The following is an 18,166-nucleotide window of genomic DNA, read 5'->3' as shown; positions in this document are numbered from 1 at the left end:
CCCCTTGTCGTGGTCAACCTGTACAGCCACACCTGCCTATTGTGTGTGCCCTGCAATGTACAGGGGGCTCGGGGGCCACACCCAGGGGAGAACAGAGGGGAGTGAGTTTGCACCTGCTCAGAGGCTGCAGGTAATTAAAGGGCTTTGCTGGCACCCAGGAATCCCATTTTTCTAGGAGATTCTAGAAGCCAGAACTAGACTGGCGAAGTTTAGCTTAGCACAGTGAGACCGTGAACATTCCACAAGGCCTGGGTTACCACTGTCTCGTGGTTCAGCACACAGTAGGCACCTACTATGTACCGTTTGGGGTGGGAGAGGGTAGCGAGCTCCCTGGCAGTGTGAGAGTGCGAGGCCAGGCGGTGACCGCTGGAGGAGCGCTCCGCAGGACGTGAGGGATTCTGCCACCAGGGACTCGGAGGCTGAGAATTACCCACACCGGGTTCAGCGAAGGCAGGCTGATTGCGGTATTAGCCGAAGCAAAACCTAATTAGGAAGGCAAATTGATTTCCAAAAAAAGAACTGGATGAAATGTTCCCAGGACTGTTAGAAATGGTTTTTTAATTGTCTGTTCTCTTGCATTATTCATGCAGATGCACATCTTTGTGAGCGAAGTCTCCCCCTCTCTTCCCCCCTTCCCGCTCTCCCGTGCTTAGCACCTTTTCTGTTGTTCCAGCCCCTTCAGGGCAGAGCGGGCTGCCCTCTGGGTGTGGGAGACGGGTGCAGGGGAGCAGCCATGCAGCGCTGAGTGGCCTCTCTGCCCCTGTCCTTGTCCCAGGTAGCCCGGTCGCAGGGGAAGGGCATCTTCCTCTTCCGGAGGCTAAAGGACATCATGGACTGGAGGAAGGTGAGCCTGCCCCCAGAGCCCCTCGTCCCACGCCTTTCTCTGCCCGGCTTGGGGGAGGAGCCGTCTCTCTTCCCTCAGCTCTGAGGCTGGCCCAGAGCTCTGCCCTTTGGCCTGCCCTGGGAGTGTGGCTCTGGTTCCGAATCCTGAGCCTGCCACTCAATGGCCATGCAATGGCGGGCGGGCGAGTTACTCCCCTCTCGGTGCCCCAGTGGGTGGGGATAGTAGCAGTACCTGCCAAGGACGTGGTGCGTTACTGCACATCAAACCCCACGAATGGAGCGGCGCCTGGCACGTGGGGAGCGCTCAGCCCGTGTTCTTGATCTGGTCCTCCTGCTCACGTGGCTGGGGGGAGCTTGGCTGGCTGACTTCCTCTGGTCTGGACTGCGCTGGGGCCTGGGAGACGGCTCCGTCTCTGCCCAGACATCGCCCTTGCGCTGTGCACCTGCTGGTTCCCATCCTGCCTCTGCCCCTCGACAGCTCTGTGGTTTCAGGGGAGATTACCGAAGCCTCTGAACCTCAGAAGTGATGGTGGTGTGGGTGTGTGGGAGGAGCACCCTCTGCACCAGCAGGCTCACAGCAGGCGCTCAATAATTGCATCTCCCCCATACCTGACTCCTCCTGTGAAACTGTCAGGGCACCGTGGGGAAGAAGCTCGCCAGCCTGGAGCTGCAGCCTGCCCGCAGCACCATCAACCTCTGCAGCAGCCATGTGAGTAGAGGTGGGGGGGGGTGGCAGGGGTCGGGGGGGAGGCCAGGCCCGGCTGCCCTTGGCTGACGCAGCCCTGGGGTGGGGGCTGGAGGAGGCGGCCCTGCCACTGGGCCTCGTTCCCCCACGTTGGAAAGGGGACAGTGGGCAGGGAGGGATTTGCAGACAGTGGGGGTGTGGTGGGGGAGAGGGCTGTCCCAGGGCCTGTCGCGTGGTCTGGGGAGCACTCACTGCCCGGAGAACTTCCTGGAAATGCTGTGTGCCTGAGCTCCCCGACCTGGGGACCACTAGCCTCATGACACCGAGCCCCGGCAGGTGGCTGGGGGGCCCTGAAGGAGCGAATTTTAAATCTTTTTGTCCCTTTTATTTAAGCGTGGGAAACCATACACAAATGGAACTGGCCATTTAGCCAGAATGCAGAGTGCGGCTCCGTGCCACGGCACAGCGATGCCCACCGTCCAGCTCCAGAGTGCGTCACCTTTCCCAGCCGAGACTCGGTCCCCAGCAAGCAGCAGCTCCCCATCCCTGCTTCCTGTAGGGAACCTCGTGTTGGTGGACGCCCGATACTCATCCTGTGTCTGGCTTAATTCACTGAGCACGCCGTCTTCATGTTTCATCCATGTTGGAGCGTGATTTTGTTTAGAATTTTTTTAAAAATTTATTTTCATTCTATTTAAAAGGCAGACAGAAAGAAAACCAGTCTTCCATCCACTGGTTCACTCCCCAAATGTCTGCAACAGCCAGGGCTGGAGCAGGCAGAAGCCTGGAGCCCAGAATTCAGTCTGGGTCTCCCACATGGGTGACAGGGACCACCCACCTGCTGGCCATCACCCACTGCCTCCCAGGGTGCACATCAGCAGGAAACTGGATTGGAAACAGAGCCAGGACTCCAACTGGGTGTCATGCGACGTGATGCAGGCATCCCAAGTAGTGTTTTAACTGCTGTGCCAAACACTTGTCCCCGTTACAAAAGCCTATCTGATTTCATTTACTTTTAATCAGTTGGAGTAAAACTAGGCACATACGGCCCAGGGCTGTCCCCCGGGAGGCCCAGGGCTGTCCCCCGGGCAGCCCAGGCACAGGGGTCACATGCTCAGGTCCTGGGCTGAGACTGAATCCTCACCCCAGCTGTACCACTGACCAGCTCAGTGACCCGGGCACGCCAGGCTCCCTCCATGTGCTTCTGTTTCTCATCTGTGAAATGGGCGTCACGGTAGTACGTCCCTGGAGGGCGCATCCCCTGGGAAACGCCCAGCGGACGTTAACAGTGATCATGACCGCTAGGAACCGAGAACTTCCGAAGAGCAAAAAGACGAGATCCCTGTGGAGAACTACGTGGCTCAGCGTTACATTGAAAACCCCTACCTGATAGGAGGTGAGGCGTGGGCTCCACCCCCCGGCCTTCTACCCTCAGCCGGTCCAAAAGTCAGTCAACAAGCCTTGAGTGGCATCTGCCAAGGGCACAGCACGACACTGGCCGTGACGGGGTATAGGGGCCTGGCCTGCACTCTCCCCTCCTAGCCACTGCCCGGGCTGTTCCCTCTGGCTGGCAACGCCCTTGCTGGCCCCCTTCTGCAAGACCCGGCTTGCCTATCCATGCACCACGCAGCAGATGCTTGCGAGGTGCCCACTGGGTGCCAGCCTCTGTCCCGGGTGCCTACTGCCACCCTGCGCTCAGGGAACATAGGTCCCAGAGACAGACAGCCCCATGCAGTGGTGGGTGCTAGGAAGTGGGTCAAGCAGGGTGAAGGGACACAGAGTGACCTGGGGGTCAGGGAGGGTCCTCAGTGGTGACAGTGACGGGGGACAGCCAGGAGTCACCTGTGGGAGCAGAGTGCAGGGGCCAGGTGGGCACGTGCCTTCTTCCTGAGGTCTGGCAGGTGATGGACGGCCCCTGCTTCTGCTTCCACATGGGCCCGCGACCTGCAGACACCTCTGGTGTGGGGGAGGGGCCACCATGGGGCGCTGTGGACTGAAGCACATCAGTAGAGCAGTGTTGATGCCACCTGCCTCTGTCCTGCCTCCGGCAGTGACTCCCCCACGGGGCGGGGGGGTTCCTAGATCTCTTTCTCTCCTCCCTCCCCCAGTGTCCTGTCCTGTCTCCTGGCTCTAAACACCACCCAGATGGCAGCGACTCCCAGCTTTCTGTCTCTAGTCGAGACCCTGGCCCCAAACCCCAGATCTTGATGTCCAGCAGCTGGCGACTCCCCCTTGGAAGTCAACCAGCAACTCCAACCCAACGAGCCCCACAGTCAAACTCTGCCACCTCCCCCAGATCCGACTCATCCCCCAGCCTCTCCGACTGGTCTGGGTCACAGCCCCTCCACACCCACCGAGAATGATTCTGGGCGTGGCCTCCCCTCCCTGGATTCTTCACTGTCAGCAGCGCGGCTCTTGAAGCTGCTGGCCACCCCTCTGGCTTGCATCCCGGTCCTCGCTGATGCTCCACTGCTCTGGTCCCCTTCACTGCCGTGCTGAGGCTCGGAACCCTGCCGTGGCTCCCCGTGGTTGGTGGAAGACGCCCAAGGATCGTGTGTGACCCAGCCTCTGCCAGCCTCACCGACTGCATCTCCTTCCGCTTTGCCCGTGGCCCAAGCTCTTTGTCCCCCGGGGCCCCTGTCCACTGGTGCCTCCTGCCTGAGGCTGCTCCACACTCTGAACTAAACCCCGAGAGTCCCCCCCTCCTGTGGGGTCTGCCTCAGCCCCTGAGCGCCTGATCTCTCCCCCAGCACTGCCCTGCCACAGGGCACCCTCTCCTGTGCCTTGTGTGGGTTATGGGGAGCTCTCTGAAGGTGGGCGCCATGTCTGTCCCCTGCCGTGTCCATCCCGAGTCTCTCCCAGTGCCTGACACCCTGTGAATGCACTTTCTGTCTTCCCCACAGGCCGCAAGTTTGACCTGCGCGTCTACGTGCTGGTGATGTCGGTGAGTAAACCGGGGCAGGGGCCCGCTCTAGTGGGGGTTGGGGGGATGGGCAGAGGCCGCGCCGGGAGCAGCATACGTGAGCCTGTCGGTTTTAGCTGCTGAGCCCCGGGGGGACGTCCCCGAGGTTGACCATCTGGGATGCCCAGCGCCTGGATCTGTCCCTGACCTTGACTCGGTGTTCTATAGTCACCCCAGTGGGTGTCTGTTAACACCTTCCCACTCAGCAGCTCCTACCTCATCTAGTCCCCCTAACAACCCAGTGAGGTAGATTCTGTGACTATCCTAATATTGTAGGCGGGAACAGACACAGAAGTCTGGGGACTTTCCCAGGGTCACACAGCTGGTGAGTGGCAGAGCTGGGATCCAAATCCAGGCAGCCTGGCCCCAGGGCCCACACCCAACCGGGGAGTCGCTGTCTTCCTCCCATCCATCCGTTCAGCCATTCACTCAGCACACAGCCAAACCAGCCTGGCGCACTCCTCTGCCAGGCACAGGGGTGGCTGAGATGGGCTTAGCCACTGTTCTGGATGTCGCAGGCAGGTGGGTGTCCCTGGAGCAGAGGAGCACAAAGGGGGCCCATCCGTTCTCCTCTTGTGTACCCCTTGCCCTGGAGAGGCCATTGCGGGAGCAGGTGCTTGTGGGATGGCACGGGATGGGGGGAGGGGAGGACAGGCGGCGGGAGGGTGCGAGCTCACCTGCATGCTCCTCCCCCGTCTCTCCCTCTCTCCCACCTCCATCTCAGTACATCCCCCTGCGGGCCTGGCTCTACCGCGACGGCTTCGCCCGATTCTCCAACACCCGCTTCACGCTGAACAGCATTGACGACCAGTGTATCCTGGCATCCACCTGCCCCTCTCTGCCGCCCGCAGCCCTGCACACACCCCTTCACCCTGCAGACGTCGTCTGGCTGCCCGCAGGGCTCTGGGCGAGCTGCACATGGGGTGGACAAGACAGGCCCAGGCCTTTCCCTGTGGGAGCTCCAGTTTTGTGAGGTCCCAGGGGAGCAGCCCCCCCCCCCCCACACTGCGCTCCCTGATGATGGTTTTGGTGGTGGGCTCGCGTTGATTCATTTGCGCCCTTTTGTGTGCTTTGTCTTCAGTCCCTCATTCATTCTAACACAATGCCATTGTCGCCCAGCCCAGCAAGGCTGGGGGAGTCCACGAGTTGCTGGCAGGGGAGTAAAACGGTCCCGCCCCTTAGAAGGCAGTCTGGCAGATGTCTGTCACAAGACACTTGGCACCACCCTGCTTCAGCAGTGCGCCGGTCCTGGACATCTATCCTACAGGTGCACCCACGACACAGGACAGAGCAGCCTCGTGTCAGCAAAGGAATCAGTGGAACGAATGGCTCGTTTCTACATCAGAATACTATGCAGCTGTTCGTTTTACTTTTAAAGGCTTGTTTTATTTATTTGAAAGAGTTCGAGGGAGAGACAGAGAGGTCTTCCATCCGCTGGTTCACTCCCCAATTGGCCACAATGGCCGGAGTTGGCGCCGATCTGAAGCCAGGAGCTGCTTCTGGGTCTCCCATGTGGGTGCAGGGGCCCAAGGCCTTGAGCCACCTTCTATTGCTTTCCCAGGTCATAGCAGAGAGCTATGGCTCTGCTTTTCAAATAAATCTTAAAAAAAAAAAAAAAAAAAAAAAGGCAGCCAGCACTTGAACCAGCATGGATATGGAATGCCAATGTTGCAGGTGGCAGCTTTAACCCACTACGCCATGATGCCAGCCCCTAAACTTTTTTTTTTTTTTTTTTTTAAGATGTTTAGGCCTGAGCCTCAGAGAATGCGCAAACGCTTGAGCTCACTGGGCAGTCTAGAGCGTCTGGGAGTGGGGGGATAATTTGCATACAGTAACGGCAGGTGCTGCTGCTGCTGGCATGGGCAACCCAGCCAGTGTCTCAGCCTTGACCTAATCATTCAATTAAGTGTGTGTCCAAGGACATGCCTTTGCGTTGCCTCTAAGGCTGAGATTAGGCCCCTCTGAGTGTTTGTTTTTATAATTTCTTTTTTCTATTTTGGCTTCTTCTTTTCCAATATGTTTGTTCACTTTTGTAATTCTGATGACATGCGGGTTATCACATTTGTTTGAGTTGGGTTTTATTGCCCCCTGTTTTTTATAATTAAATTAAATAATACAGAGAGCAGGGAACAGGGCCTACCCAGAGGGAGCCCTCAGCAAATGTTAGTGTCCTGACTCCCCGTCCAGAGTGTTTGCACTTCTCTGGGCAGCGTGGGGACCTGCTGAACAAGCTGAGCCTCTCCCAGGCTGCCTTCTATTTAATAAGGCCTCGCTGTTTGCACAGAGTGAATACACATCATCTTCCACCCCTTCTTTTAAATTGTTTTTTATTTTTTTAATCTTAAAATATTAAACTACATAGAAAACTGCAGCAAAGACTATAATAGAAACTCGTGTATGTACCATATTAATATTTGGCTGTATCTGCCTCAGATATTACAAACCAGCTTTTAAAATAGTATAGAAGGGAGCAAATCTTTAGCTTAAAAGTTGGGGTGCTGGTTAAGATGCCCACATCCCTCAAGTGTCGGGGTTCAGGACCTGGCTCTGGCTCCTGACTCCAGCTCCTTGCTAGCGCAGGCCCCAGGAGGCAGCAGGGGTCACTCAGCGGCTGGGACACGAATCGGCGCCCATAGGGGATGCTGGTGCCACAGGCAGAGGCCTAACTTACTAGGCCACAGTGCTGGCCTCCAATTTATTTTTTCTAAAAAGGATTTGTGTATTTGAAAGGCAGAGTTGCAGAGAGGAGGAGGAGAGCCAGAGATCCATCAGCTGCTTCACTCTTCCAGGTTCATTTATAGATTCTTTGCTTGTCAGTTGCCTTTAATATGAGCGATCCCCAGGTATAAATATAATCTTTTTTGCCCTAACCATTATCATCAGAAGTTACATTTGCTGTAACTTCTTTTTAATTGCTACAAAATACTGCAGTGCATGGACTTAACGCGCCATTTGGGAAGCATTGAGTTTCTTGCTAGTGTAACAGACAGCGCTGCAAACCTTTTGCTGTGTTTGTTTTTCCTTTGGAAGGAGTCGGAGACATAAGCACAGGTTGAGGGCTCCTGGCCAGGTGTTTTCCGGAAGTTCTGTATTTACCTGCCCGCTGACGCCGTCCAGGTCACCGCAGCCGCCCGGTACTGGTGACAGCCATTGTCAGAAGACCGTTTCTGGGAACATGGTCACGGCCAGGAGGAGCGTGCACGTGACCGCTTGTTACGCTATTCTCGCGACTGTTTTGTGAGTTTTGAATTTTTCCAAACAAAAAGGTTGGAAATGCAATGACTGACTTGAGGAAGCAGAGCTTTGCCTGAGAGGTCACATCTCCTCCAACTTGCATTTTGCCCAGTTCCCGTCCATTTGAAATGGTGGCTCTCGGGTTCCTAGCTGCGGTCATGCTCCCCGAGGCGCTCCTGCCGGCTGTGTTTTCTCGTATGTTTTCATAGCCTTCGTGTATTAGAGCCGGGACGTCTCGCTGTGAACAGTTGATGTGAGAGGACTCTCGCCACGTTCGCTTCCAGTCTTGGCCGTGCTCGCCTTCATTCTGCCTGGACATCTGGTTACCTTCGTTGTTATGGAGCCGGCCCCGGAGCTGTCCGTCAGTTGCCTTTGTTGTCTCTCAGTTGAGAGGATGCTTTTCCCTCTCGAGATTTCACAACACACCGGCTGCATTTCTCTCCAAATTGGTTCTGATAGTCTGTTCGCCCTTGGCCGCGTGGCTGGTCCCCGGGGACCTGATTTGAGGTCTGTGTGGAGGGGGAGGATCCGCTGGCCCCCTGTGCCTGCGGCTGGGGAAGGCGGGAGCAGGTGAGGCTGGGTCCTGGGAGCCAGCGAGGGCCCCTCTGAAGCCAGCAGCTGCTCAGCCAGAGCGCCCTCTTCCCTTGTGATTCTTTAAACAACCACTAACTAATTTCTGTGCAGGAATATATCCTAAGCTCTATGGAGATAGAACTCGCGTCCCACACGGCTCACCGCCGAAGCACACGGTGACAGGGCTCTCACCGTACCCACACAGGCATCGCCGAGGTCGATCTTGGAGTGCTGTCGGTGTCCCAGCGTTGGCAGCCAGTTTCCGCCTCAGCGGGTGGGCCTTCATGCAGATGGAGCCGTACGGCCTGTGGCCTTCCAACCGGCTGCTTTCACACATGGGCGCTCCCCATCTCCTTGCTGCAAAGGCGATCGCACCACACGGCTGTGCCCGCCTCCAGAGAGGTGGCCACACCCTTGGCTTCTCCCCTGGGGACAGGGCTTTGCTGACACTTTCTGCCTGTGGGCATTTCTCATACAAGTGTGTGCACGGACGGGTGCGTCCCTCTCTCTTGGATGCCTGTGTACCTAGGGATGGACTTTCTGGTCACGTGGTAATTCTCTGTGTGCGTTTTTAAAGTTTGCTTATTTATTTGAGAGCATGAGAGGCCTGCCTTCTGCAGTTCTCCTCCAAGTGCTGCAATGGCCGGACTGAGCTGGGAGCCCAGGGACTTTGTCCAGGTCTCGCCTGTGGTGGGCAGGGACCTTATGGCTGCCTCCTAGAATCTGCATGAGCCTGGAGTGGGTGGAGCCGGTGTCAAACCCAGGCAGTCCCTCACCCTGGGAGGCGGGCATCTTACCACAAGGCCTGGTGGCCACCCCAAAGTCTATGGTTACTTTTTTTTTTTAACATTTATTTATTTGAGAGGTAGAGTTACAGCGAGAGGGAAAGACACAGAGAAAGGTCTTCCATTTGCTGGTTCATTCCCCAAATGGCCACAACAGCCAGGGCTGGGCTGATCTGATGCCGGGGCCATCAATGCAGGGGCCCAAGGACTTGGGCCATCTTCTACTGCTTTCCCAGGCCATAGCAGAGAGCTGGGTCAGAAGTGGAGCAGCTGGGACTCGAACTGGCACCCACATGGGATGCCAGCACCGCAGGCAGAGGATTAACCACAGCCCCTCTCTGGTTACCTTTGAGGAACTGCTAGATTTTCCCCAAGTACTGCACCATTTTCCACATCCTCCAGTGTCGCCCAGTTCCCATTTCGCCACATTCTCGCCAACACCTGTCACCTCTCGCTGCAGCAGCCTGGTGTCCGGTGGGTGTGAAGTGGTTCTCCCTTGAGTTTCTCTGGTCACTCATGACACTGAGCTCCGTTCATTGGGGAATCACGTGCTCAGTGCCTTTGCCCATTTTAAAACTGGATGGTTTTGTCTTGTTGAGTTACAAGAATTCTTTATGTATTCCAGATGCTAGTCCATATCAGGTTCATGATTTGCAAATGCTTTCTCCCGTTCTTTGGGACTTTTTTTTTTCTTTTCATTTTCTTCAAAATGTCCTATGAAGCACAAAAGTTTTTACTTTTGATAAAATTGGATTTAGTTTATTGCCTTTGCTTCTGGTGTCATATCTAAGAATCACTGCCTAGCCCAGGCTCGTGACAACTTATTCCTATATTTTCTTTTAATAATGTTACAGTTTTGCCTTTTATGTGCAGGTATGTGGTCCGGTTGGAGTTATTTTTCGTCTGGTGTGAGGAAGGGGGGGTCTCGCCTCATTCTTTTGCACATGGGTATCCTGGTGTGCCTGCCCCATTTGAAAAGACCGATTCCTCTTTGCCCTAAGTACCTTCTCCTACCACTTGGCCATACACAGCAGGGCCCCTTACTGGGTGAGCTGTCCTGGGCCACTGCTGTTGCAACTGATGCAGGAAAAATTCAGAAGAACATGAAGGAGAGGGAAAAGGAACTCTGAAGCTCTGAGGAAGACGTTTTGGGGGAAGCACGCCGAAGATGACGCCCGCTTCTCCAGAGAGGCTGGGGCCCTGCGCCCTGTTGCATCTGAACAGACACACGTCTCCTGGTCCTTCCGCAAGGCACGGGGCCATCCTGCTTGCAGTGCAGGGGAGGATGTGGAAGGAGGGCGTGCTCTCGGTGGCCGCCGCGTCTCTGTCTCCACCTGTTCGTCTTGGGGTGCTGTGGGTGCTGCTGAGCGACGTCAGGGTCCCTGGTGGTGATGGTGGTGATACAGGAAGGCAGGGTCTCAGGGCTGGGTCTTCAAGGCCACTCCCACCCCCACAATTCCTACAGAGTGCCGCCCAGCCCGAGCCCCTCGGTCTATCCCCGGAGGACTGCCCCACGTCGGGGTCTCTACTGCCTAGGAAGTTTTCACTCCTGAGTTGGAAAGTACTAACATCAGCTTTGCCAGGCGGCATACAGGTCCTTCTATGCAGTGTTTCATCCGATCTTTCCAACAGCCCTGTGAGGCCAACAAACGGCTACGTTCCCCCGCTGCATGGGTGGGGAAGCGGCCGGTAGAGGAGTAGGCAGGACTTGAACCCAGTCTCGTCTGCTTCCCGAGATCGTGTGTGGGACCTCTGAGCTGTTGTGTGGCCTCTCCCCATCTGGTCCCAAGCAGGGGTCTGGGTGCCGTCCCTCGGGGCTCCGTGGGGTGGGGCCGCCTCCTCTTGTCCACACTGGCCCTTGACCACCAATCTTCCAGACGTTCACCTCACCAACGTCGCTGTCCAGAAGACATCTCCCGACTACCACCCGAAGAAGGTGAGGATGCGGGCTGCGGCCACCCACGGGCTGCAGCTGGGCAGGGTGGAGTGGCGAGGAGCCTGGCATGGCCTGGGGGGGGGGGCTCAAGGTCACCAATGAGGTCAGGCCTGCCCCTCCAGCACGCACGGCCTGGGGCAAGCACGCGATGGAGGCCTGTTTCTCTTGGGTCTAAACGTGTAAAACCAAATGCACCCCTGAATGAGATGCGCCTCATCCTTCTGCCGTGGCACTCCACTGGGGTTACCACACAGACGGAGTTTCTCACCTGTCTGCCGTCTAATCTGCGTATAACCTGCGCCGCAGGTGTGCATGTGGAATCCTCAGACTTCTGGGGTAAAGGGGCCCAGCTCGCCTGCTCGCTGCTGCTCCCTCCCCGGCTCCATCCTGGTCTGGCCCAGTGCACACAGTCCCCCACCCACAGCCTGGGATGCACACGGGGCTGGTATGGTCTGCTCTCAGGGAGGCAGGGCCAGCGAGGAGTCCTGCACAGGCCACCTGGGCGGGGACTTCCAGGATCCTGAGCGGCCAGTCCCCGTGGACGTGCAGAATCTTTGTCCCACAAACAGGGGCACACCTGGAGTGGTCCTAACCCCAGGCCTCGGGGCTGGGCGGGACGGGTGGACTCCTGCGGCCCCCAGGGTGCGGTCAGATGAAGGGCCCGCCGCGCCGCTCTCCACGCTGCACAGGGCTGCAAGTGGATGCTGCAGCGCTTCCGGCAGTACCTGGCGTCCAAGCACGGGCCCGAGGCGGTGGAGGAGCTCTTCGCTGACATGGACAACATCTTCATCAGGAGCCTGCAGAGCGTGCAGAAGGTGATCATCAGTGACAAGCACTGCTTTGAACTGTACGGCTACGACATCCTCATCGACCAGGACCTCAAGCCGTACGTGCCGGGGCCTCGGGGGTTTCACACGCTCTGCACCTTTGAGTCCGGGCGCAGCCACTTCCTCCTCGTGTAACCCTGAACACGCTTCCTTTTCCCGTGCCTCTTGCCCATCCACAAAACGAGGAGCCCGGGATCGGCCGGCCTGGGGCTAGGGGATGAGCACGACGGCAGGCCCCACCTTCCCACGTGCAGGGCCCAGGGCCCCGGGAAGGTGCGTGGCTGCGTCTGGTTGGTCCTCGCGCCTCCTCCGTGTCAAGGAATTGTTTGGGGGCTAAATGAGCAGTGCAGGGCACAGCAGCCCTGTCCCGATTGGCTGCTCTGCTTTAGCAGGTAAGAAGCTGTCACTCTCTGTGTCTTGGTGCTTTGAGGACGCAGAGTGCTGCGTGAGAAACAGTGCGGCAATGGCGTTCACTGCTGAGCTGCCAGGGACCACAGTGAGGGCCTACTGTGACGCAGCAGCATTGGGAGGCAAAGGCCCCTGGGTGGTTGGGGAGCTGAAGGTCAAGGGTGGAGCTAGGCCCGGGGTCCCACCTCCAGGAGCCCAACTCCCTGCCCAGGGTCACTAAAGGTGCGGTAGGGCTTTGGGGGTGGGGCGGGGTTCAAAGCCTCTCTCCTTTGCTGCCTGTATCAAGAGTGGCTGCAGGCATTGGGGTGAATGCTGCTGGATGGAGAAACAATGGGAAGGGGGACCCCGGTGCCCCCTGCCCTGCCCTCTCTGAGTCCAGCTTCCTGTCTGCAAGGAGGCAGCTGCAGGTCCTTGGGCTGCTTTTGAGCTCTGATCACTTTGAGGTTGGCCCTCAGGGTGTTTCTGTGTGTCAACCTGAAATCTGGGAGATGTGTACATGAAAATCAGGATGCAGGGGTCTTCAGGAAAATCGGATGCTCTTGCGATCCTGGGCCCCCCTCCCGCAGGAGCTGGCCAGGGCCTTTCCAGCTCGGAGTCTGCAGCCTCCCCAGCCCGGGGCCCTGCCATCTACCGGCAACCCCTTCTCAGGGCAGACACTCTTCTTACACCCGCATCTCTGTCAGAAGGAGGAAAATCAGTGATGGCACAAGGACGCCAGCTCCCCTCGCGGCACTGCTGAGCTGAGAGCAGAGCCCAGGCACCCCGGCTAGCCTCTAGGCGAACTCCCAGGGCCTCTAGGGCCCGAGGACTCTAAGGCTGTCCCGCGCCCCCCTCAGGTGGCTCCTGGAGGTGAACGCCTCGCCGTCGCTGACGGCCAGCAGCCAGGAGGACTACGCGCTCAAGACCTGCCTCCTGGAGGACACCCTGCATGTGGTGGACATGGAGGGGAGGTGAGGACCCCGGCCTGGCTCCCCCGTGCGGACAGAGTGTGAACGCGGGGCCTGGCGGCCCCCATCTCACACACAGCAAAGTCAAGGCATCCACACGGGACAGGGCTTGGCCTCTCTGGGCTGAGACCCAACCTAGGGCTTCCCTCAGGCCCTGGACCAGTCACCTCAGTCTGCTTCCTCATCTGTGAAATGGGAAACGTGCCTGCACGCGGGGTTGTTAGAGGAAGTGACCGAGACACTGTACCGTGACCGGCCTGGCCTCAGGACGAGGCTGTGTGCGTGCTGGGAAGACCCAGGCTGCGGTTCCAGGAGTGGGTGGGTCCAGGCGCTCGGTCGGTGTCGGTTGCTTCGCCTGTTCCTCTCCCTCTCGTCATGTTAGCTTCCCCCAGTCATTCCGGAAAATGTTGGAGGGCGAGCCCTCGCGGCTGGGGACCGAGCCACGTGCCTCTCCCTGAACCAGTCCCCGTGACTCTGAATGACTAGGCATAGGTCCTGTGCCCACCTCCCTGGGGCAGAGTCACCCCACCTGAGTGCTGTGGGTGAAGGTGGAAGGAAGGGTTCTCAAAGAGCTGAGCTACCCTTGGACTGGAGGTGAAACATGCTGGGCAGACAAACCTCAGCATCCACAGACCTACCGTCACTTATTCGTTCAACAAATGCATGAGCCCCTTGCGTGTGGACCTGTGCTACACACAGGACTACAGTGGCGAACACGACAGGCCTCACCCCAGACTACATAGAAGCCCTAGCAGGTGCTTGTCACTGAGGGCACGTAGGATTCAGGAGGGGTTGGGGCCCGGCTTGGGTCTTGGGAACCCATCGGGTGGACCTCTTTTAACCCTTGCACCCCCTGCCTGTCCAGACTCACGGGAAGGGAGAAGCGAGTCGGGGGCTTTGACCTCATGTGGAACGACGGCCCTGTCAGCAGAGAGGAGGGGGCTCCTGACCCAGTGGGGAACTTTGTGACCAACACGCACCTCGGTAAGTGTGAAGTGTGGCCCGCGGTCTGGCAGGCAGCTGGGCGTGGTGGTCACCTCGTCCGAACTCTACCTGCAAAGCGCCCGCTGTGTGACCTCAGCAGGGGACTTGGCCGCTCTGCTCCTCACTGTAAGGCAGACGTGGAATAGTCTCCCTGAGCTCTAGAACGTGGCCCGGCGTGCAGAGGGAGGTCATTATTAACCTGTCAGGAGGTGGACTCCAAAAGGCTTAGGCGGAAGACAAAATTCAACAGAAATCAAGGACTTCAGGACTTTAAATTTGGTTTCTAAAAAGTGAAAAAACATCCCCAATTATACAAACTGTTCTCACTCGCTGTAGAATATTTGAAAACTAAAGGAAATTTTTAAAAAGCCAGGCAGACAAATGTCGTTCACAATCTGGCGTATCTCCTTCCAGTTTTCAGAACCGCATCGTTTTCACAACACTGGCGTCGGGCTGAGCTCCGGGGCCCTCTCCCACGAGCTGTTCTCCATGCGGGAGTCCTAACAGCAGCCTCCCATGGGAAGCACTTTTGGCCAGGTGTTGACTGAATATTTTACACACATCTCATTTCACCTAGGGCAGCTTTGAGTGCCATTTTAGATGGGAGGAGATGGTCTCTGGATGCCCCACGGCTTCCTGGGAGTCTCGGGTGGAAGTGGTGTGCCAGGGCTTGAACGCTAGTCGGCCTGACTCCAAAATGCAAGTGACTGCCCATTGTGCTCTCCTGCCCCTTGGCAGAGTGAGAAACCGTACTGCTATACAGCTGCCGCAGTCGAGCTGCAGTGGCCGCCCAAACTCACGGAACCAACTTCTCACAACGGAACATCTGGCACAGTTCCAACTTCGCCCGTTTTATAAATAACACTGTGAGGAATATCTTCTCACACGGCGCGGCTGAAATCCGGGCTGTTTCCTCAGGACAGGTTCCTAGAAGTAGAATTGCTGGGTCAAAAGCATGGACTCATCACAACCAAACTGCTTTCCAGAAAAACTGGGTAAATCTGCGGGCAGTGGATTGCAAAGAAAAAACTGTGCCAACTTCACAGAAGTGCTGACTCGTGACTGTGTGTGCATTCCAGTGGTTACTGGTGTGGTTTCAATTTTTTAGATTTGTATTTCTGCCATACTCCACATCTGCTTTTCTATGGGTTATTTACAATGTACTACGTGTGTAAGGTCTGCGGATATTAATATGCTAAAGATACAACCCCTCTAACTTATGGTAGATACTTTCTTGAGTTTGTCATTTGCTTTTTAAATTTTGTGCCTGGCTTTTTTTTTTTAAAGGCAAAGTGACAGACGGAGAAAGAGGGAGATCTTCCATCTGCTGGTTCACTCCCCAAATGTTTGCAAGAGCTGAAGCTGGGCCAGGCCAAAGCCAGGAGCCCGGAACTCCATCTGGGTCTCCTACATGGGTGGCAAGGCTTTGAGTACTTGAGCCCTCATCCCCTGCTCCCAGGCTCATCTGCAGGGAGCTGGACTGGAAGCAGAGTAGCCAGGGCTTGAACCAGGTCTTCTGATAATGGGATGCAGGCATCCCAAGTGGTAGATTAACCCGCTGAGCCGGTCCCCCTTATTTTGAATGAAATCTTTTTTGGGTTTGGTATGACTTGGAATTGGGTTTGGCCGCCAGCACCTGGAAGCCATCGTGAGCTGAGGGGCTGGTTTGTCTGGAGCCGCGGGAAGCCATGGGTAGGACGCCCAGGGCTGATATGACGGCTGTGCGCCACCCCAGGGACCTCGCTTTTCCTCTTCCTGCTTTGCACGCGCGACAGGTCAGCTCAGTGGCCATGCTTGTTGCCTCACAGTTCCAAGATGACTGCTTCAACTCTGGACAACGCATCCTCGTTCCAGGTGGGAAAAACAGGATGATGTAAGAGCCAGTACCTTCTTGTCAAGGCTTCTTTTATTCCCAAAAGGAAGCCCTCACAGGGACGTCTGCTGGCATCTCGCTGGCCAGAACTGCAGGGATGCCGAGTAGTCTGCCTTGCGGAGAGCAGAGGGAGCCTGTGAGTGATGCTGGCACAGCCGACCCCCGGGGCTGCGTCACTGGAACTCTATACAACATGGACTGACTCAGGAGTGGGGGCGGGGCCCAGGAGCAGCCTTTCTGACAAGCTCCCAATCAGTAACTGGCGGTGTAACAGACCTCCCCCGGCCCGGCAGCTTCAAATGACTTGGTTTGCTGAGGGCTCTGCAGGTCTCTCCTGGGGTAACTGGGAGGCCTGCAGGCGCCTGGTGGATTCACGGGGACCTGCCAGCCTGGACAGCCGCATTCACAGGTACGGGGCCTCCAGCGGGCGAGGCCTGGCAGCTGCATGTGCTGCTCTCAGGGCTCCACGAGAGAACGCTGCGTTCATCTGTCCATGAACTTGTCGAAGGCCCCTGGTTGGCTCCCCGCCCTTGATGGAGCAGGGACGCAGCCTTGCAGCGAGGCTCATGTGCAGGAAGGGGAGGGCAGCGGCGGCGGCGGCGGCACCAGCTCTGCACCGGCAGCCATCAGCGCTGCTGCCGAGCAGAAATGGAGGACCCGGGTCTCCCGTGGGCTGCGAGCCCAGACTCGCCGGGGAGCTTTCAGATGCAGTGGTCTGGCTGGACCACGGTCAGTAGTTCCCAGCTCTGAAGCCACTGCATTGGAAGCCTCTAGAATTATCCCCAAGTTTCCCACTGAGCAGGCGGATGGTGGTCAGCATAGGAGGAGCTGCCTGGGGCTGGGGAAAGTACCATAGAGTGAGTGATGTGGTCAGGCACACCAGGTGAGATCAGGAGATAGCTCAGTCTAGAATTCCAGGGGCTGTGTGTTGGACATGACGATTTGAGAGTTGGAAAGGAGCTGGGGTTCCCTGGTGTGGACTTGGAGAGCACTGGGGATGCGCACAGTGGGTTCTCAGTTTGGTGACGTCTCATGGTCTGTGAGACCTAGGAGGCAGTGACTGGGTTTGAGGGGCTAAAAAGGACGGCAGACACCTCCAGGTCAGTACCTGCGGCCATGAGTGCCCAGATGAACTGACCACAGGTGGGCTCCAGGGCCAGAGCTGGGAGCAAACGGGAAATGAAGGAGCGCAGGTGTGCTGGGACTGCCGGGGCCACCGGGGGGCAGAGTCCTCTCTCGCCCAACTGTGCCTGGCACGTGGGCTGGGTAAGCAAAGTAAGCTAACAATCACTGGGCACCCATCAGGTGCCAGCTGTGTCCCACTGAGCAAAGCCGAGAGCAAAGGCAGCGAAGGGCAGCAGCTGACGCGTGACTGGCACCAGACAGCCCAGGTGCAGATCCCAGCTCCACTTACTGTGTGATCTGGGGCGGAGGGCGTGTCCACGAGTCCCTGAGGCTCCAGCAGGGTGTCCACCTGGGTGCTCCTGAAGCAGACCCAGGAACCCGTAAGTCCACTCCCCCAAGCAGGGAGCATTGTCTTGGTTTCCAGGTGAGAAGACTGACATGCAAACTGCTGAATGACCCATCTGAGGACCACGGGAGCCCAGGAGCGGAGCACGATGCAAACCAGGCTATGCATGGCCGCACAGCTCTGCCGTCCCCTCCCCCACCGGAGGGTGAGTGAACAAGCCCTCCCAGCCACCTCTCTTCCCCTGCAGGCTGTGTGAATGATCGGGAAGCACAGCTGAGGCAGCTGTTCCACTCCCTGCAAGTCCAGAAGAAATCCTCGGGCTGAGGCCCACTACCACTGGAGAAAACGGCCCTGGGAGGCCCCGGCCTCTCCCCAGCCCGATTCCAGCATGGCGGCAGCAGCCTCCCTCCCTCCCTCCCGCTGGCCTGGCAACAACTTTGCTGGCTAAGCAGCCTGCTTGGCCTGGCCCCTGGATTCCCCGCCCCCGGGCATCTTTGCCCCAGGAGACAGCCAATCCCAGAAACTGGATGGCCTTTAACCCTGACGGACTGGCTTGTTCAGGCCCAAGGAGGACAGCTGCAGCGAGCCCCGCTACCCGAGACCACATCTAATAAATGGGCACAGGCCTTCCTTGGAAA

At 57.5% G+C, this 18,166-nt stretch overlaps 1 protein-coding gene across 18 annotated transcripts in view; it reads left to right on the top strand.

The window, feature by feature from the left end:
- Positions 1–18,166, top strand: part of TTLL9 (tubulin tyrosine ligase like 9) — a 56,865-nt gene extending 38,699 nt beyond the window's left edge. For 5 of the 18 annotated variants that reach the window (XM_051845138.3, XM_051845139.3, XM_051845135.3 and 2 more), the window contains 10 exons: positions 776–844; positions 1,478–1,552; positions 2,834–2,924; positions 4,432–4,472; positions 5,215–5,302; positions 10,960–11,018; positions 11,708–11,904; positions 13,090–13,203; positions 14,066–14,184; positions 15,103–17,595. In XM_051845138.3, coding sequence (XP_051701098.3) covers positions 776–844; positions 1,478–1,552; positions 2,834–2,924; positions 4,432–4,472; positions 5,215–5,302; positions 10,960–11,018; positions 11,708–11,904; positions 13,090–13,203; positions 14,066–14,184; positions 15,103–15,239 — 990 coding nt within the window. In that variant the 3' untranslated portion in view covers positions 15,240–17,595. The other 13 variants (XM_089307215.1, XM_089307214.1, XM_089307216.1 and 10 more) reach the window with 10 other exon arrangements.

The sequence above is a fragment of the Oryctolagus cuniculus genome, chromosome 11, assembly GCF_051225735.1.
Source record: "Oryctolagus cuniculus isolate XC-2025 breed Fujian yellow rabbit chromosome 11, ASM5122573v1, whole genome shotgun sequence".
Lineage (NCBI taxonomy): Eukaryota > Metazoa > Chordata > Mammalia > Lagomorpha > Leporidae > Oryctolagus > Oryctolagus cuniculus.
Note: the sequence above shows the minus strand (reverse complement) of the source record. Positions and strands in the feature narration are given on the sequence as shown.